The sequence below is a fragment of the Fringilla coelebs genome, assembly GCF_963513975.1.
Source record: "Fringilla coelebs genome assembly, chromosome: 10".
Lineage (NCBI taxonomy): Eukaryota > Metazoa > Chordata > Aves > Passeriformes > Fringillidae > Fringilla > Fringilla coelebs.
In genome coordinates, this window is record NC_140036.1 from 24095404 (window position 1) to 24116576 (window position 21173).

At 50.4% G+C, this 21173-nt stretch overlaps 1 protein-coding gene across 10 annotated transcripts; it reads right to left on the reverse strand.

Moving 5' to 3' along the window:
• Positions 1 to 524: 524 nt before the first annotated feature.
• Positions 525 to 20766, reverse strand: MFSD1 (major facilitator superfamily domain containing 1). 10 transcript variants are annotated; one of them, XM_084211996.1, is made up of 17 exons: positions 20610 to 20766; positions 20468 to 20520; positions 19687 to 19799; positions 19282 to 19324; positions 18860 to 18927; positions 18380 to 18488; positions 17806 to 17908; positions 17036 to 17134; positions 16401 to 16512; positions 15890 to 15946; positions 15208 to 15364; positions 14428 to 14525; positions 13640 to 13752; positions 13201 to 13248; positions 12985 to 13045; positions 11393 to 11507; positions 9970 to 11168 (listed from the first exon to the last, which is right to left on the reverse strand). In XM_084211996.1, the coding sequence occupies exons 1-17, from the start codon at positions 20761 to 20763 to the stop codon at positions 11109 to 11111; spliced, it is 1563 nt and encodes a 520-aa protein (XP_084068122.1). In that variant the 5' UTR covers positions 20764 to 20766; the 3' UTR covers positions 9970 to 11108. The 10 variants fall into 10 exon arrangements, with proteins under 10 accessions (XP_084068128.1, XP_084068121.1, XP_084068125.1 ...); XM_084211999.1 differs by lacking the exons at positions 9970 to 11168; positions 11393 to 11507 and adding an exon at positions 732 to 846; XM_084211997.1 differs by lacking the exon at positions 11393 to 11507.
• Positions 20767 to 21173: the final 407 nt, after the last annotated feature.

The following is a 21173-nucleotide window of genomic DNA, read 5'->3' on the forward strand; positions in this document are numbered from 1 at the left end:
AGATGTGTATATATGTGGGATATGCATGTATGTGTGTATACATATATAATTTAAAATGTATATTTAGATATATTATGTTATATATTAGATACAATTCTATTATATGTTATATATTTCCATCATGATATTATATATTTTAGATATAATATAAAAAATATTTTAAAAAATTTTCCCTAGAATTGCTCAGCAAGAGCTCTCAAATCCTGCAGAATATTCCCATGGCTTCACTCCCTGGGTGGTGCCTGCCTGTTCCTCTTGTCCCTGGTGGATCAGAGCCTTTATTCCATGATTCTCTCAGAATATTTTTCATTACTTTTAACCTTTCCCTGGCAGCACCCACGCTATGAACTGGAATTTAACAGAAAATGGCCCAAGCAGTTCTAAACCAGCCCCAAAATCAGCCTGCAGAGGAGCCAGGAGCCTGAAATCCTGAAATGTTTTTTCCCAGGAGTCACAGAAGCAGCACAGCACACACAGCCTGTGTGTTCCAACAAAGGAAATTTTATTTCAACAATAAAACTTTGCTTTGGTTTCTTTCTTCTTGACACAGGGACAGAACTCCAAAGAGAGAAACTCTGAGTGGGCAGCACACAAGACTGGAAACAAATAAATAATATTAAATTGATTAATATCACTATTTAAAATTTTATTAAATTTCTTAATTAAATTCATATGTTTTATAATATAGAACAATTATTAATTTATTCATGTTGTTGATATTATGACTATTAATAGAACCTCTGAGCATTAATGATGCATCTGCAAACAAAACCGGCACTTGAACCTCAGAGCTCAGCTGCTCCCTGGGAGAACTTTTCCCTTCTGGTTTTCTTTCTTCTTTAAAGTCTGAAAGGATCAAATGCTGCTGTTACAATTGCATATTAATATACTTCTATAGTTCTGTTTAAAAAAACGTTTGGTGGAAATCCCCACATTTTCAACAGTGATATTTTCCAGACTGGGGTTTGAAAGGAGCAGGAGAAGCTGATCTTCAAACCTGTTACATAAACTGCTACATGGAAGTAAAAATACAATTAAAAACTTTACAAACACAGTTCAAGCCTTGCCATTCTAAGTTCACCTGTTCAGTTCCCATTAAAAAAAATGTATAAGAATCAGTTGACATAACAATCTATTCTTGTGAAAAACCAGCTCACACCCACAAAGAAAGTTCCACCTGTGCAAAACACTCCCCAAGAGACCAAAGATGTAAACTGTCTAAAAAGAGAGAAATGTGAGAAACACACACATTGGCCATTACCAGGCAATGAGCTGAGTGTCACTAATTCACTGACTAATTAAAGTCACACTCAGTACCTTCTAATACCATACAAAAATCAACTCTGTAAATAAAAATTCACCTATTCTGCATAAAAACCCCAAGTGTCTCTGTCTAATATGACAGCTAATCAGGTTAATTAACTAATTAATTACTGAGATTAATCAGGAGAGTGACACAGGAGAGCAGAGACCTGCAGGGTGCGACCCAAACCCAGCCCAGGATCCCCATCCCAGACTGGTTTGGGCTGGGAGGGCCCCTGGAGCTCCCCCAGCCCTGCAGGGACACGGCCCCAGCCCGGCCTCGGGCACTGCCAGGGACCAGGAGCAGCTCCAGCTGCTCTGGGAACCCCAGCCCAGCCAGGAATCCCTTCCCCAAATCCCACAGAACCCCACTGCAGGAATCCCGTCCCCAAATCCCACAGAACCCCACTGCAGGAATCCCATCCCCAAATCCCACAGAACCCCACTGCAGGAATCCCATCCCCAAATCCCACAGAACCCCAGCCCAGCCAGGAATCCCTTCCTCAAATCCCACAGAACCCCAGCCCAGCCAGGAATCCCATCCCCAAATCCCACAGAACCCCAGTGCAGGAATCCCATCCCCAAATCCCACAGAACCCCACTGCAGGAATCCTGTCCCCAAATCCCACAGAACCCCACTGCAGGAATCCCTTCCCCAAATCCCACAGAACCCCACTGCAGGAATCCCATCCCCAAATCCCACAGAACCCCACCCCAGTGCGCTGCACATCCCCCTGGGATGATCCCACTTCAAATCCCGGATTTCCCGTCCATAAATCAGCGTTTGCCGCATTTCACCAGCCGTGGGTTGGAGGCAGGACCCTCTCCTTGGCAAACAAGGAATCCCCAACATTCCCGGAGCATCCCAGCCGGATCCACCCCACGGGGAGCTGCAGCCCCCGGCAGCCGAAGGTCCCAAAGCTCGGGAGGAGCCGCGGGCAGAGATAAAAAATCTCAGCCAGCCCTGAGATCTCCAGCAGGATGAAAATCCCGGGCACAACATTCCCTGCCCGTTACTATGGAGATCCCAGCACGGCCCCGGCCACGGACCAAAGCTCCCAGAGGAGATCCCGAACAATCCCAGGGCAGGAATCCCAAGGGAAGGGCAGGAACGCAGCGGGGGGAGCGGCGGGCTCAGCCCCGGCGGGGAGGGCGGGACAGACCCGGGACAGAGCGGCCCCACAGCTCCCACCCTGCCGGGACACCGGGAATGGGATGGGATGGGATGGGATGGGATGGGATGGGATGGGGATGGGGATGGGATGGGGATGGGGATGGGGATGGGATGGGGATGGGATGGGGATGGGGATGGGGATGGGGATGGGGATGGGGATGGGATGGGGATGGGATGGGGATGGGATGAAAATGGAAATGGGGATGGGGATGGGGATGGGGATGGGTGAGGATGAAAACGGAAATGGGGATGGGGATGGGTGAGGATGAAAATGGAAATGGGGATGGAAGGGCTGCCAGCCCTGCTCTGTCCTGGGACAGCACGGAATGCCTGGCACAGAGTGGGTGAGAGCCAAGCCCGGGGATCAGGGCACAGGAGGAGCACACCCAGCCCTGGGGCTGCCTTCCCCTCCTTCCCCAGCTCAGCAAGGTTTCCTCTGGATTTATGAGCCAGGAGAGCCCTGGGGCTCAGCTCCATGGATGGGGAGGTGCCCAGCACCAGCTGTGCTCCATCCTTTATCCATGGGGACCCTGGGGAATCCCAGCTCCAGGAAATGAGGGACAGACCCCAAGCTGAGCCCCCAGAGCCCAGGGACGGAGGCAGCACATTCCCACTGCTCACTGGGAATGTTCCCCTGGCTCTGCCCCATTCCTTGGGCTGAATTCCCCCTTCCTTCTGCTCCTGGATTGATTTTTGCAGCAGTTTATGAGCAGTAATTAATATCCAGGCAGGATGAAGGAGAGCAGGGTTCCCACTGCTTGGAGATGTTTATTATTTATTCCTCTTTAAGCCTTGTTAGATTAATCCATTTTAAATTACCACATGCTGCCAGGCACAATTATTGTAATTTATTGGGATCATTCTGGTGCTTTATTTCCCTGGGATGGGAGGTGGGGGCTGCTCTCCCAGAGCTCCCAGGAAGCTGCAGCAGCAGCATTCCCTTCCCCAGAGGGATCAGCCCCCAGCCCAGGCTTCAGGCCACACGAATTCCCATTTTTTTTCTCAGCAGAGAGGAATCATGGAATGGTTTGGGATCCCAGAGCCCATCCCCTGAGCAGGGACACCTCCCCCATCCAGCCTTGGACACTTGCAGGGGTTTGGCAGCCACAGCTGCTCTGGGCAGGGACAGAATTCCTGCCCCCCTGAACCTCTCCTGCCTCCATTTCCCAGGTGGGAATGGCTCCTCCTCAGCTTTTCCAGGAAAAAAAAAAATCCTCCAGCTCTGCCCTGTGTCAAAGACTTCACCTCATTTCTTTAGGAAAACCTCACATTTTTGTTAAAAGCTGCAGCTGCCATTATTGCATTTAACTGCACAAAGGGCTGGGAGTCCATCAGCAGCTACTGTAAATAACAGCACCTTAAATAACACCACCTTCAGTAATATCACTAAATAACAGCACTTTAAATAATATCACTTTAAATAACACCACTTTAAATAACAGCCCTTTAAATATTATCACTTCAAAAAATATCACCTTAAATAATACCACCTCAAATGATTTCACTTTCAATAATATCCCCTTAAATAATATCACTCAAAAAAAGACACTCCAAAAATGTCACTCCAAAAGAAAATCCCTCAAAAAAATATCACTCCAAAAAAAAACCCACCTTAAATAATATCATCTTAAATATCACTTCAGAAAGCATCACCTGAAGTAGCACCACCTTAAATGATATCCCTTTCAATAATGGCATTTTTTAAACACCACTTTTGATAATGCTGCTCTGACCCCAGCACCCAAATCCTCCCTCCCTGAGCCCTGAACTGAAGGGTTTCATCAGAACTCCCAGGGGAAATGCAGCAAATTTTGAATGGAGGAGGAAAGAGGGGCCCTTTGGAGTGAAAGAAATGATCCTGGAACAGAGGATGGCACAGGGGGGAGCTCAGCTCCCTCCCCAGGGATAAACTCCCTCAGCAAGTCAGGAAAGGGAATTCAGTCTCTGAGAGCTGCCCCAGTTCCAGCCCTTCCCTGGGAGTTTCCAGCTCTGGGGCTCAGGAGGGATCCAACAGAACGAGCCAGGGCTGCTCTCACCAGGTGAACTTTGTGCTTCTGAATTCCAGGCTGTGCCCTGCCAGCTGGGAGCAAACAACCCCAGCAGATTCCCTTCTCCTGCCATTTCCAGAACTCTCCATTCCCTCTCTGTTCATGAGCACAGGGGGAAACTCTGGAGTCACCAGGGGCAGTCTCCCAGCAGGGAAAAATCCTTTAAATGTTATTTAAGCAGTTCCACAGGGCTCCATGAGCTCCTCCAAGCTCTGGCTGTGGGGCTGAGGTCCCTCCAGGACCCCTGGGAAGGGAAACATTTCATTGCCATGGAAAACCAGATCAGCCAGCACAGCCCACAACATCTGCAGGGAAATACCCAAAAACCAGGAGAAACCAAAGCTCCAGCAGGGCAGACCCACAGGGTGGATCCCTTACACTCCTCAAGCCCTCAGACTGCTCTGGAAATCCAAATTTCTGCTTCCAGCTCCTGCTTTTCCCTCTGGAATATCTGACCACAACCCACACCCAATAATTCTGACACCTGGCAGATTAGGGCCTCGTGTTTACAGTGAAATAACCAAAAAAACAGGAGAAACCAAAATTCCAGCAGTGTAGAACCCAGGGGCAGGGCCCCTCCTGCCCCTCAAGCCCTCAGACTGCCCTGGAAATCCAAATTTCTGCTTCCAGCTCCTGCTTTTCCCCCTGGGCTGTTTGACCCAGCCGTGCCCAGCCCTCCTGGCACCCGTTGTTATTTTAAACACACTTTCAATAAACTCCCCAAGTTGATGCAGTTGGAGGGCTGCAAATAAACGAGCTCATTAAACAGCACTGGCACTTAGCAGCATCTCTGGTGGCCAATCCCAGCTCGGGCAGGGCTGTAATTTATAACTTTGATGCCCATTTAATCTGCTCATAACCATCAATCTCTGATTTTTATTGCCCCGTTCTGCAGCCTGAGCACAAAACCTGCTCCAATTAGGCCCCCCCCCAAGCAACTCTCACAAATAAATACTGACTTTAATATCCCACAGCACAATTCCCTGGGATCCACTCCTTATTTCAGAAATAAAAGAGCTGGGGGAGAGGTTGGTGATGACAAAAGCAGCCCCAAGGGCTGGGGAGCAGGAGCTGCTCTGGGCAGCCCGGGTGGCACCAGGAGCTGTGGGGTGTGACATCCCAAAATTCACCCTTAGAAGGGTGGGAGATCCCCCAGAGCTGCAGCTGGCCCCAGGTTCAGCCCCCAGCAGGGAGCTGGGTGGCAGGGAATGATGGATGGAGCAGGGGAGGCTGCCAGGAAAGGGAAACCAGAGGGAGCCCAGTAACACCTGATGATGCCAGGCTGCCACCAACCCCTCCCCAGGGTTTGATTTTCCTCTGGACACCAGCCTGGCTCAGAGCTGGACCCTGCACCCCCTGGAGCATCAGATCCCTCCTGCAAGGTTGTTCTGGGGAAGAGCTTTTCCCACTGAAGGTGAAAACCCAGCTTTGATCCCAGCCAGGAAAAGAGATGGAGGCACCTGAACTGCTGCCCTTGAGCCCTGGGGATGCCTCTGAGCTCCTGACCCATCCCTGCAGCCCTGGGGATGTCCCTGAGCTCCTGACCCATCCCTGCAGCCCTGGGGATGCCTCTGAGCTCCTGACCCATCCCTGCAGCCCTGGGGATGTCCCTGAGCTCCTGACCCATCCCTGCAGCCCTGGGGATGCCTCTGAAATCCTGACCCATCCCTGCAGCCCTGGGGATGCCTCTGAAATCCTGATCCATCCCTGCAGCCCTGGGGATGCCCCTGAGCTCCTGATCCATCCCTGCAGCCCTGGGGATGCCTCTGATCCTGACCCATCCCTGCAGCCCTGGGGATGCCTCTGAAATCCTGACCCATCCCTGCAGCCCCGGGGATGCCCCTGAGCTCCTCATCCCTGCAGCCCCTCCAGGGGAGCTGCTCTGGGCAATCTCTACTGTGTCCATGAAAAACTTCGGGCAGGGATCCCAGCAGCAGCTCTGGAACTGCTGCATCGAATCCCAACTGTGGTTTCTACCCCAAAACCACAGACTGATCCCCCAGAAAAGCTCCACTTTGAGAATGTGAAGCCTCCCTGGCAGTGCTGGGGCAGGGGGATGTGCTCTGAGTCCCCTTGGTTCACTGGGAGGCCAATTGCTAACTCTGTTAGGCAACGTTCCAGTGATGGATACCAAAAGGATGTGCAGGGCAATCAGGCTCTGCTCCTGAGGCACTAATTGGGTTAAGCTCATCAACAACCCTTGGGAGCAGCAGCCTGGGAAAGGGAGAGCAGGAAGTGCAGGAAAGGAGAAGGGAAAAAAATCATCCTGTGCAAAGGGAAAAATGGGAGTCTGTGGATTGTGCCCTTCATCTGACACCCTTAAAATGATTAATGGGAACAGAAATGGCACAAAAATGGATGGGTGTGGCACTAGGGAAGTGCCAGAACCCTGGAATGGTTTGGAGGGACCTCAAAGCCCATCCAGTGCCACCCTGCCATGGCAGGGACACCTCCCACTGTCCCAGTGTCCAGCCTGGCCTGGGCACTGCCGGGGATCCAGGGGCATCCTTGGGGAATTCCCTCCCAGGGAGGATCCTGCCCAGCATCCCCCCAGCCCAGCCTCTGGGGCATCCCCTGCTCCAAGGCCAGCCCGGGACACTCCGGGACAGGCGGAGCTCCCTCTGCCCCGAATATCCCGGACAATTCCAGAACATTCTGGGACAGCCAGAGCTCTCTCTGCAGCCTCCCTCTGCCCCGAATATCCCCAACAATTCCAGAACATTCCGGGACAGGCAGAGCTCCCTCTGCAGCCTCCCTCTGCCCCGAATATCCCCAACAATTCCAGAACATTCCGGGACAGGCAGAGCTCCCTCTGCCCCGAATATTCCAAACAATTCCAGAACATTCCGGGACAGGCGGAGCTCCCTCTGCCCCAAATATCCCGGACAATTCCAGAACATTCCAGGACAGGCAGAGCTCTCTCTGCAGCCTCCCTCTGCCCCGAATATCCCGGACAATTCCAGAACATTCCGGGACAGGGGGAGCTCCCTCTGCCCCGAATATCCCGGACAATTCCAGCCCGGCACTGCCCAGCACCGCCTCTGCTCTCACTCCCCGTTTAGAGCCATTGCAGAAGGAAAGGGCTGGATTTGCTTCCCCTGCAGCAGAACAAAGCCCAGAATTCCAAACTCCAGCAGGACCAGTGAGATTTTCCCTGGAGTCGGCTCTGAAATCCTGCTGGCACTGCAGCCAATCCATCACCTGTCCCTGAATTCGTGTCAGAGCCCACGGGCAGGGAAATCCATCCACGCAAACGAGGAGCTGCTGGATTTCCACGAGCCTGGAGTGCCCCTCCAGCTCTCCCTGTGTGCATCCCTCACTCCTGACACCTCCAGTCTCACTGCAAACTGCTTGCAGGGATTTCTTTAATCAAAAACCCTGGGAAATTTGCTTTAGGGAGCTCTTCTAAGCAATGCCTTTTCTGGTAGATTGGGAAGTCGAGGTTTGTTCTGGATTTCACCTTCATGGGGTTCTGGAATGCAGGACAGGCAATGAGGGACACCCAAAAACCTCCTCTGGTCCAAGAAGTCCAAGCTGACTTGTTCCTACTGCTGCAGTAAAATAACCCCCAAAATCCATATATAAAAATATCAAATAAAATTAGAAATCCATGTAATGCTTACCTGCAGAAATTCTGGGAATAAAGTTGGGTTTTTAATGAAGTCCTGGACCCTGGAGTTGAAGGAAATTTCCATCAGGATTTAGGGGACACCTGAGATGTCCCTCTGGGTTTGCCCCAGACCCAAATGAGCATTTGGCCCCAGCTGCCAGGAGGCTGCTCCTTCCCTGACCTTTATTTGATCTATTATATCAAATATACCTGATTATCATGTATTCCATCCCATTCCAGCTGCCCCAGGGATGTGGGGTTTGCCAGCTCCACCAGGGCTCAATTCCTGCCAGTCCCAGCTGTGCCCACACACAGAGCTCTGTAAACTCATTAACAACTCCATTAATTAAGGACTAATGTTGATTGGGATCATTTGAGGAGCAGCCCCTGTCCACAGAGCCACAGCTGCAAAATCCAAATCCCAGGAAGAGCAGCTTGGGCAGGGGGAACAGAGCAGGAATTTTTCCCCTTCTGTTCCCTGAGGCCCCACCTTTGGCCTGAAGAACAGAGAGGTTCAGCCCCAAATCCCAAAGAAATGAGGAAGTTTCCTTCCAAAGGTCAGGCCCAGCTGGATCAGACAAAGCTCATCCACCAGCAGTGCCCCAAGCCCACCCAGGAACACGTGGAATAAGCACAGAATCCCAGGAGCCCCGAGGCTGGGAAAGCCCTCCCAGAGCATGGAGTGCAACCTGTGCCGGATCCCCACCCTGTCCCCAGCCCAGAGCCCGAGTGCCACCTCCAGGAATTCCTGGGACACCTCCAGGGACGGGCACTCCAACCCTCCCTGGGCAGCCCCTGCCAAGCCCTGAGCTCCCTTTCCATGGGGAAATTCCTGCTGGTGTCCTGAACTTCCCCTGGTAAAACCCAGCAGAGAACACCAAGACTTCACCCACTCCGAGAGAAGTGAGGGATGGAGGTGCTTTTCCCAAAGACTGGGCTCTATCCCATGGAATCCCAGACTGGTTTGGGCTGGAAGGACCCTAAAACCCACCCAGCCATGGGCAGGGACCCCTTCCTCTGCTCCAGGGAGCCCCAAGCCCTGTCCAGCCCGGCCCTGGGCACTGCCAGGGATGGGCACCCCGTGCCAGGCAGGAGGCACCAAAGCAAACCCAGCAGCCGCAGCCCGGGAGGTTTTCATCCCCATTTCCCCATTTCCCCCATCCCGGGCAGCGGGGGCAGTGCTGAGCTCCAGTGAGAGATCCCTCAAAGGAGCATCCCGGGATCAATCTCCCTTCCCAGCTGTGCCCGGCTCCCTCCCCTGCCCCTCCTTCCAGAGGGATCCTCGGCCCCTGGCACAAAGCAGACCCTGAGAAAGTAGCCCAACAGATCCCCGATTTTGGGAGATTTTCAATAAATGTGCCCATCACTGCCCAGTGAGGAGCAAAGCCCTTTCCACACTCGGCCAGAGGGGCTGCAGCTGGCAGGGAATTTATCCCCCAGGGCGGGATCCTGAAGGGCACAGAGAATTCAGCAAGGGGAACTAAATCAGGAACTGCAGGGTTGGAAATGCCAGCCTGGAGGGAGCAGCAGAGGAGCTCCTCCCTCCCACCAGAACGGGTCAGAGTTCAAGAGAAGCAGAAGAGCAAAATTCAATTTAATTCTCTTCCTCCTTAAGCAAAAAATTAATAACCCAGCAGCGGGGGCAGCTTTGCCTTTGGATCCTCAAAGAGAAACTTCCCCCAAACTCTCCACCCTTCTCAGGGGAAAAATGCCCCAACAACCCCCAAAGGCACCAACAGAACCCTCAACAAGCAAGAACCACAGGTGCCAGTGTCCAGTGGAAGGTTTTATTTAAAAACACCCAAAATTCACAAGTCCACAGGGAAACCACCCGGCCAAGCCCTGAGTTCTGAGCCAGCAAGGACCAGTAAAAACCAGCACAGCTCAGGGGCTCCCAAGCTGCTGCTCTGCTTTCGCACCTGGTCCTTCAGAATCCACAACTTTCACCCAAAAGGTCCTTCAGAAAAATGAGAGTTTTCCAGGGACATCAAACAAGTCTCCACTGCAAAGTCTCTCTTAAAACCAACTTTAAGACTGTGAGCTCTGCTTAAATTAAAAATATTAAATTAAGAATATTCTACATCAAATGCAGCATTTTTACCCTAACAGGCTCCTCTCTCTGCAGCCAAACACACGGCAAAGGCTCCTGAGCTTTTTGTGGCACGTGGATTCCCAGGAACATCCCCCATTCCTGGGGCTCCACAAACCTCCTGTACAGCAAGAGCTGCTCACTTCAGGGATCATTGATCCAATTACCTCGAGGAGTAATTAAACCAAAGCAAAGGGCACTGCAGGAGCTCTGGGAACTCCCTGTTCAGCAAGAAGAAATGAATGAAATGAAATTCCCACTGAAATGATGGGAAAATGATGAGTTCCACCATGGAATTTAAGGCTTTTCCCTCTGGAAGCAAAACTCAGTTCTTGCTTTAAATCTTTTTATAGTTTTTCGTCACTAACTCTTAAAAATAAATCAGTTTTCACATTATTCAGGATTGGAGAGGTTATTGCTTTCCCTGACCTGGGACAAATTCCAAGGTGAACACTTTTTGCACTTCTGGAATTGGAGATTCTTCTGAAATACTCACTTGGGAGCTTTTCCTCACCTTCTTCTCTCAGAAAAACAAAACACAGCAAGGAAGGTGTCCAAGAGGAGAGGCTGGAAATCCCCACCTCCATCCAGGCTCATCCCAGCAATTTAATGATTGACTTTGCCCATTTCACACCCAGAGATCAAATCCTGGCCCCTGACTCAGCTACTCACGGAGTATTTGAGACAGGAGGCTGGAGCAGCTACTCAGAGGTTCCACCAGAGCCACAATTCCCCATCAGCATCTCTGCACTGCCCAGCAAGGAGGAGTTTCAGGCAATATTTTAAATCTAGGATCTAGGCAGCAAAGCACGGAGCATCTGCTGGTGCTGGGCTCTGTGTCCCAGGAAATTCAGAGTATTCCTGCTTCTGCACAGGGCCAAGCTGCTATTTCAGCACACTTCTGTGGGCCAGGGTTGAGAAACAGGAGGAGTAATGAGCTGGGAGCTGCAAAAAAATAAAATTAAGACATTCCTCAGCTTCTGAGGTGGGCCAGCCTTTGATCCCTTTCCTTCATTAAAGTTTTAATTATTAAGAGATTTCTTTCTGAGAACAAATCCCAGGAATTTCACTCGAGGTGGAGTTGCTGGCTGTTAAAACCAGCCAAATTCTTTAAATAAACCCCTGATTATTCTGGTTTTGAATTGTCTGTGAACCCCTGTTAGTGATACCTGAGCTCCAAGCTTGGACAGGTATTTATTCCTTAAACTAAAGGCATCAGCTTTTGGCAGCAATTTTGCCAAATCATCTTCGTTCTGCCTTCTGAGCCTCTCCTGCTCTTCTGTTCTGCAAAAGAAAAGTGGCAAAAAGATGTTTGCCCTGAGGGAAAACCTGCCAAGCAGGGAATTATTGGAATATTAGTTAATATTTTAATAGCTAGGAAATGCTCTGGAGTATCAGGTGAATGACCCTGAGATGTGCAGGGATCAATAATTCAGTGCAAAGAAAGAGAGAGGCTGATTTCTGCAGGTTCCTTTTATTTCATTCCAAGATTTCAGCAGAAAGAGAAACCTTTTGGTTTTTCCCAGATTACAACGTGCTCAGGGAATTCTGTAACAACTTTTCTATCTATTAAACAAACTTTCATCCTTAAAATAAACACTACAATACAAAGAGAATCCAGAAGGCAATAAAAGACTGCTCAGCAGTCTCAGAGTTCAGAAATCTACAAAAAAACCAAGTCCCTTTGAGCATCTGTGGCTCTTTTTGCATTGTGTTGAAAGGACACAAGCCCAAAGCTGTAAATACATTTAAAAAGTGGATTTTGCATTAAGACAGTGACAGAAGCAGCAGCAGTGAGCTGTTGGGAGCTCTGGGTGAGAACACAAAAAAGCTTTTTGCTCAGAAAGCTCCACCCTGTGAGCACAGGGGGCCTGAGCTCAGCTTTGGTCCAGGTGCCCGTGGGGAGCAGAGCTCAGCCAGGCCCTCAGCCCAGCAGGAGGAGGAATTTTGGCATTGCTAAAACAAAGCAGGAGCTGAGGCAGTGCTGGAACCCCCAGGGTGAGTGGATCTTCCAGAGAGCTACAGAGAAACCTAAACTCTGCTGCTGGCAGCTGGGGAGGTGCTGGAGCTCCCACCTGGCATGGGCTTTGCTACTCAACTTTCCTTTCTGAAAGAAACAGGGGGACAACAATTACTGCAAAGCCTGGCCTGGGCAGCCCACATCCCACAGAATCCCTGGGATTGTCACACAAGGTGACAAACACTGAGATGGGACAGCCCAAACTCCACAGAATCCCTGGGATTGTCACACAAGGGTGACAAACACTGAGGTGGGACAGCCCAAAGTCCACAGAATCCCTGGGATTGTCACACAAGGGTGACAAACACTGAGATGGGACAGCCCAAACTCCACAGAATCCCTGGGATTGTCACACAAGGGTGACAAACACTGAGATGGGACAGCCCAAACTCCACAGAATCCCTGGAATCACGGAATTGTGACACAAAGTGACAAAACCTGGGCTGGGACAGCCCAAATCCCATCAGTGCTGTGATTTAGGCACAAACCACCACATTTTCTACCATATTTCAGTTGTGAGGCCACTGAAATAAAGGAAAGCAAAGAGGAACAGTGCCAGGCAAGGACACCTGGACAATGCTGCCTCAAATATTGACTCACAGAGGCAGGATATGAAATCCTAAAACAGACTGAAGGTAAGAAAATAAATCCACCAGAAATCAGCCTGGAGAAATGATCTGCTTAATCCCTTCAGGACAAACCCTTCCCAAGGCCACTGACATTTGCTGGCTCTGTACTTACTCAGAAGCAGCTGCTTTCTGCAGTTTTGCCCTTTTCTTTGCAGACCAGTTGAGATCTCCACCTGTAAGAGCAGCAATGAGCACTGAGACCTTTAGAACTGGGGTTTGGTGGCTTTGGGATCAAAACTCCCCCCAGGAGCTCTCAGAGCAGTGGGAGAGGAGAAGAGTGATTTTACAGAAGGAGAAACTGAGGTAAGGAGAAGCTGCAAAGCCTCACCTGTGAGGTGATTCACGAAGTACAGCATGACCACAGCCAGCAGTGACACTGCAAAGGGAAGGGACAGCTTTAGCTGACAATAAATGAACAGGTTTAACCCACAGCCAAGATCTTCATGGTAACTCTAACTCAGAGGAGTTTTCTGCTTTTGTAAATCTCCCTGTGCTCACAGAACATGGTAATTCAGAAAGGATTTTAATTTTAAACTTATAATTTACACTTTAAAAGCATTATTATTCTATTTTCACTCAATTTTTTAAACACTGAAACTCTCCATGCCTCAAGGAAACCCCAAGCACTTCACTGTGCTGTGAGTTCCTCCCACCACTGCCCCAGCTGCCCCCTCTAGAAGGGGAACAGTTTCTGTTTTCCAGGAAATATGAAGCCAAAGAGCCCAGTGAAGCTCCCTAAGCCCATTCCCAGCCTGTTCCACACTCACAGCAAACACAGGCACTGAAGAAGACCTCCAGGAACAGGTATCCCCTGGTGTCCAGGATCATGCCAGCTGCTATGGCAATCACTGCCAGGCCCAGGTTCTGGATGGACTGCATGCTGGGACAGAGCAGGAACAGCAGGGATTTCTTTTCTCAGGAAAATGGATTTTCATTTCCTCAGGAAAAGCTCCTCAGTGGCACTGAGCCCATGAGAGCTGACAGACCCCATTTGCTGGGACATGGGGAAGCCAGGGCTGGGTTTTGCAGAAGTTCCTGTGCCTCCCCAGCCCAGAGCAGCCAGCAGCTCCTGCTCCCAGCAGCAGTGGGATGGATCTGCTCAGATTCAGTGGCTCCAGAGTGTCAGGGATCAGGGGATGGCTTGGGATGGGAGGGACCTTAAAGCTCACCCAGCCCCCTGGGCAGGGACACCTCCCACTGTCACAGCCTCCAGCCTGGCCTGGGACACTGCCAGGGATGCAGGCCCTGGGAATCCCATCCCTGCCCCTCCTGGCCTCCCAGGAAACAATTCCTCCCCCATGTCCCATCTCAACCTCTCCTCCTTGAGTTTAAACCATTCCCCCTCATCCTGGCCCTGCAGCTCCTTGCCCAGGGTCCCTGTCCAGCTCTCCTGCAGGCTCCCCTCACTGGAATCCCCAGTTCCCAGTCCCCCATCCATCCCTGCCCTGGCAGGGGGATCCATCCCCTGTGTGTGTCCTGTCCCTCAGCCCCCCAGATCCCCCCAAAGCTCCTGGGGAGCCCAGCCCTGCCTCCCCCCAGGCCAGGGAGTACTCACAAGCCATAGGCAGTGCCCAGCTGGTGCTCAGGGACAACAAAGGCCACCATGGGCCACAGGGCACAGGCCAGCAGGGAATAGGCCACACCCAGCAGGCACTGGGGACACAGGGACAGCACAGGTCATGGCAGGGCCACCTCAGTGAACCCACACACTCCCCTCCCCTCCTCCCAGAAGGAGCCCAAGAAACACTCTGGGCAATAAAACTCTAAATACATATCCACACTTGAACCTCTCCCAGGAATGACCCCCAAAATGAACACTGGTAATTGAAATCAAAGGGCCTGAATGAACACCCAGAGCTGCACCTCACTGGAAAAATGCTGGAAAACCAAAGTTTTTAATCCCTGCCCCACTGATGAGCACCAGAATCATCAGCTCCCAACAAACATTTCAGAAATCTGCCCTCAATAATGCAGATTTTTACTGGGGTTCAATCCAGCACATCACAGGCAGTTTGAGTAATAGTAATCCAAACAGTAATTCAAAAATATACTAAAATAGCAGCTTTTAGGAGAAAAGTGAGCAGTTTTAGTAGTAATAAAAAACTTCAGAAATAAAGTAAAAGAACAATTTTTAGGAGAAAAGTGAGCACCTGGCACAGGAATTTAGTGATGGAGTGAGGAACCTTTTGCACCTCACAATACAGAAAATAATTCAGTGCCAACCCCATTGCTTAGTTTATATTTATGAAATAAATATTTGCTATTTTATTTCTATTTAGGTCTAAACCCCAGAAAGAAATATTTGCTATTTGATTTCTGTGGAGGACTGAGTTACCATGGCTATCCAGGGGTTCCAGAAGGTGAAGGCCAGCATGATGTGTGAGGCCAGGGTGGTGACCACAGCACACAGCACCCAGATGATGTTCTTGCCAACTTTATCCACCAGCAGGCCAAACACTGGGGACATGGGGGCTGAGATGATGTACACAATGCTGCAGGAGAGGCAAACTCCAGATTTAACACCCCCACAGTCCTTTGTTAATTCCAAGGCCAGAAGAAAAACAGCACCCCCCAAAAAAATCCCAATAATTTGCAATTCCCAAAGGGTTTGAAGGCATGGAACTGCTCAGCATCCAACAGTGACAGACTCAGAGCCCAGCCAGTGTTCTCTTGTGGGCTTTTACTGCTTTGGGCTTTGGCCATGTCACAAATTCATCCTCAAACTACCCAAATTGTGTTCCTTTAGTGCTGTTATTAAACTACTTTTATCACTCAGAAAAGAATCACTAAATACTATAATAATACCCTCCAGAGCTTCTTCTTTCCAGTCTGAACATCTGTTTTTAATAAAAAACACATCCACATTTCCCAGCTATTCCTTGGGTCACGTGAAATGATTTCTCCACTTAAATGCAGCTCACAGGAGAGCCCAAATCTCTTCCCAAATCACCTGCCCAGAGCCCAGAAATGCACCCTAAACCCTGGCAGTGCTCCTTATTAAATCAACCACACTGTACCTGTTAATTGCACTGGCTTCTTGAGGGGAAAATCGGAATTTTTCAATAAAGAAAACCCTGAGGGAAGGAAAAAAAATATTTAGGAAAATGCAGACTTGAAGGACGTGAAATCAAAATTAAGTTAAAGACATGAGAATCTCATTTACAAAAAAATTAATTAGAGCTTTCACATAAATATCCCAGGTTCTGCTTTATAATTAATTTAAGAGCTTGTTAGCAGACTCCATAGATTTTAAGGATCATTCAAATTATACTTTGAGGAACACATAAAAAGTCTATAACCAACATTTAACCCAAATAATGAGGTATTGGGCTGTAAATATGGAAGGGATCCTACAGGACCCCAAATTCCACCCCATGTTTTAAACCTGCATCCAGTTTTAATCAGGAAATCAAACATTCCTCATGCCCCTGAGTTCATAACTCCCAAAGAATGTGAAGTTTTTCAGCATTTTGGTTACAAGCTTGGCCAAATTCCAAGGGAATGGCTGGAAAAGTGAGTGGCACTTACTTCCCAAGGCCAATGAAAGGGAAAACTGCAGCGTAGTAACAGACACAGATGACAAAGATGAGCCACAAGGACAGGGAGAAATCCTTCACATCTGTCAGCTTGATCACTTCTCCTGCACAGGGGGGGACACAGCATGGCATCAGTCAGGAAGAACAAACCTGGGATTCATCCCCACTGGAGAACACCCAGGTGATCCCAAATCCCTCCTAAAGCACAGCCCTGGCTGGAGATTAAAGGTCCCTTCCATCCCAAATCCATCTGGGATTCCACTGGATCTCAAATTTAGTTTATTTTTAATTGGCCTGACTTGTCCCACGTGGAAAACTCAACCCAGCACACACTGACAGGGAGGAGCTCCATGGTTCTGCAGCCCTGCCAGAGGAAATCAACTCCAAGAAAACACAGAACCAGTGGCACAAATTGGTGCAAACTTCTGTTTTTTATAAATAAAGCAGCTGGCATTGCATCTGCCTGCTGAGCTGGAGTTTAAAACTAAAACTCCATGTAAAAATGAGCTAAAATGATGATTAGAAGTGTGACAGAGTTAAGCAGCAGGCACTGAGTTACCTGAACTGCAAAGCTGCCTGGTGCAGGGTGCATGGAAGGGTCAGCTGCAGCTCAGCCCCAGCACTCACCTGTTTTCCCCTGCTCTTTACAAAGCAGCTTCTCTGCCCTCCTGTCCAGGTAAGCCAGGATCAGAGCACAGCTCAGTGAGAAGAGACAGGTGACCCCACCTGAAGAAGGCAACACCACAGGTCAGCTGCCAACTGGAGCAGTAATTTGGGTTTCCAGCCCAATTAAAGTTTTTGTTGGACATGTCAGGTACACCAAGTTTAGCACCAGCTTCAAGGCTCAGGAGCTGCACAGCTCAGAGGTTCAGGGGTAGAACTGAGCCCTGACACGTGGCACACACCTGCCTTGGAGCACAGACATGCCCATGGATTTGTTTTATTTAAATCATCACCACCACTCCCCCTCAGCTCCTCATCTGCCCCTTGCAGGAACAGAAACAACCCTGGCCTCATTCCCAACACCAAAATCTCCATGCCCATGGCTCTGAGGGAAGGGAACACACCCCAAAATTGTTCAAATTCTCCTTTTACAATCAGATAACCACAGGCAAGCTTTGACACTCCTCAGAAAGTTTTTCAAGCCAATCCTTTGCTCAGAGGATGTGAAATATTTCATCACCACAAAACATTAACTAAAATTCAGCAACCCCAAAAATTTCAGAAGCTGCAGTAATCTGAGAGAAAATGAGAATATTCCAAAAGGTGTTGGAATTGCTCCTCCTAAGCTCAGAGTTGTGCTGCTGTTAGGTAGTCAATAAATGCTCTTAAGGGATTAATAAATGCTTTTCAGTGACTAATAAATCAGTAACACCCCAACCCAGAACATCACTGACCTATGAGCAGAGCCAGGCCGAGGGTGCTGGGACCAGCGTAGCCCAGGAGATGCTGCACTCTGGAGTAGATCCATCCCATAATATTCATGTTCACCGTGCTCCCCTAGGCACAACAGAGCCATGTGAAGAACCCAGCATCTCCCAGCTCCAGGGATTCCCCAGGAATGTTTATTATTAAAATGCTACCCAGAGAACTTAAACCAGCAGGGAAAAGGATCCAAGGGATTCCCTGCTGGGCTGGTGACAAATCAATCATTGCAACAAGGATGCAACATCCCAACCTGGAATTTATACAAGCCTGGAAGAGTTTCCACTGATCACAAGTGCACAAACCCACATGCACGAGCTCATAAACTGAGCTGAATTTAATGTATTTGATCAAACAGGATTCCCAGCTGACAGGACCAGAATAAAAAAAGCCCCTTTTCCCCTCCTTCTGCCCCAGAGAAGGATCCATGGCTGCCACCACCGGTGAACATCCCCCAGCCCCAGCAGGGAAACACCTGCAGTGGTTAAAGCCCCCCAGAAGGAGCCCCAGAAGAGGAGCACAGCCCCTGTGTCCATGCCCACTCACAATCCTGGCCATGCTGAGCTGCAATCCAAACACCAGGTTGAGCTCCTTGCCCTTGAACCAGCTGACTGCATAGGTGTTCTGGGCCACGGCCAGGGACTCGCCCCCAATCCTGCAAAACCAAACACAGCATCCCCCTGCAGCAGGCACAGCCTGGCCAGAGCAGAATTCCAGAGAAACCTGCCCGTGCACAGGCTGACTGAGTGCATATCTGTACACAGGGCAACAGAAAGCAAAGTGCAACTGCAGTGACTGAAGAACAATTCCAGAGGTTTTGACTCAGCAACGCCTGCAAAGGCCTGGTTTTGGTTTTCTAAGGGAAAGAACTGGAGATCCTGCACTCCTCAGCTTCAGAGGGCTCAGAATGCACCAGTTTTGGCTCCATGTGGCAGCACTCTTCTAGGAGAGCTTTTTAGGGTTGGTTTTTGTAGTTTTCTAGATGGCCTTACCTCAAAGAGCACTAATCTGCCCTTCCAGACTCACCCAAATATGAATCTGCCCACTTCCATCAGCCAGAACGTGTTGAACAGTGCTCCCAGAGCAAAAACCACCTGCACAGCAGCAAAGGAGAAGGGAAATTGTGCATTTCGGGCATGGAACAAAGCAGAACTGTCTGAAAACAGGAACAAAAATGATTTTCCCTTCCCACATCCATTTCCTGCTCATTTTGGTTCTTGCTCCCTCTGCTGTTCATCATCTCCAGCCTGGCCCACCTGGGACTGTGCCATCCTCAGCCAATTTGACATCAAACACACAAAAACGTGGATCCTTCCCACAATTTCAGCCACATTCCAAGGTTCCCTTCCCAACACAGCCCAGGGTTCTCCCATTCCAGTTCTCAGCTGTCTGAAGTGAAACACAGACTGCAGGCCCAGAGCATCCTTTGCTCCCTCCCTTGCACTCACCTGCCCAGCACACACAAAGACGCTGAAAATTACAGTGCCCAACCTGCAAAGAGAATAAAATCACTCCATGCACTACCAGAACCCTTTTTGTCCCCTACAAAACTCTCTTTTAGGGAAACAAGGGGAGGTGGGTGGGCAATTATAAGGTCTGTGTCATAAATTGTGCAGTTCAACAATTCCCATAGAGAACAGGTACTACAAGGTGATGGTTTTGAAACAAATTGATTTAAATTATAAAGGAAGGGAAACTCATCTATATTGTTAAAAAAATCCTAAATTGAGTGGGGAAAAATATTGAAGAGGCTTATTATAACCTTGAAAAGCTTTATGATATAAAGTCTAAACCTCACCTGCAGTTTTAGCTCAGGATTCCCTGCACACAAGAGACACAAAGGCTGCACTCACCGGATCCCAAACACTCTGTCTATCAGGAAGCCTCCAAAGAAGCACAGCACCACGTTGGGCCACGAGTACCAGGCATAGAGTGCCATGAACTGGGCTGTGTTCACCTTCATGTCCTGCACAGCACAGGGGCAGTGGGGAAAAAACCATTATTGCTGAGCTAGCTGCACAGACACAGAGTAAGCATTCAGGAGGAGCCAAGCAGAAACAGCGTTTCTGTAATCCACAGAATGCCCAGATGGGCTGGCTGGAAAGGACTTATTTTATTCCAAACCTAGGGACACCTTCCACTGTCAGGGGGTGCTCTAAACAGCCTTGGGCACTGCCAGGGACCCAGGGCACCACAGCTGCTGTGGGCACTGCCAGGGACCCAGGACCGCCACGGCTACTGTGGGCACTGCCAGGGATCCGGGTCAGCCACGGCTGCTGTGGGCACTGCCAGGGATCCGGGTCAGCCACGGCTGCTGTGGGCACTGCCAGGGATCCGGGACAGCCACGGCTGCTGTGGGCACTGCCAGGGATCCGGGACAGCCACGGCTGCTGTGGGCACTGCCAGGGATCCGGGGCAGCCACAGCTGCTCTGGGCACTGCCAGGGATCCGGGATAGCCACAGCTGCTCTGGGCACCCTGTGCCAAGGCCTCCCCGCCGTCCCAGGGAACGATTCCTCCCCAGATCCAGATCCCATTTGCCATTTCCCCTCTGCCTTCCCCGCTGCCCCGTTAGCCCATGCCCACACAGAAGCTCACTCTCCGCGTTTTTCAAAGCGCCCTGACAGCGACTCACCCGCTGAACCTGCGTCTGCAGAGCGGCCGGGTTGTCGTAGCAGAAGTAGCTGCCTGCGGGGAGAAGGGGACGCCTCAGGGCTCTGTCCCGGCCGCCACAGCCCAACCCCCCCCACACGCAGCCCCCCGGGCCCGTCCCGCACCGAATCCCAGGAAGCACATGAGGGCCAGGACGAGCAGGCGGTGCGGGAGGCGGCGGGGGTCACAGACGGCGGGCAGGGCGCGGGGAGGGCCCGGAGAGCCGGGGGAGCCATCGCCGCCATCGGCGCCCAGCAGCGACCGCTGCTCCTCCGCCATCGCGCCCGCCTCACGTGAGCGCCCGCACGTGACCCGCCCGCACGTGACTCTGCCGCCACGTGACCCGTTGCCATGGCAGCGCCGGGCCGAGGCCTGCGGGGGAGAGGCCGGGGAAACGGGAATGTTAAACGTGAAATAAATATAAAATGTGGAAATTGAAACGGTGAAAAACGAGGTTCCGCTTCCTGGTAAAATTTTAAAAGTTTAATAAAAAGACAGTAGGGGACAGAAGTACAGCAAAACGGCCGGGTGCTTGGCAAGAGCCAAGAGCGCACCGGCTATTCTGCAAACAGCCTTTATTTACCATTTCTGTTCCATCAGCCGGCTACAAATCCACAGACCCTTATGTCACCGTGATGTTTTATGAAAAATGCCTGGGAAGCTGGGAAGCTTCAGCTTGTCTATGTTTT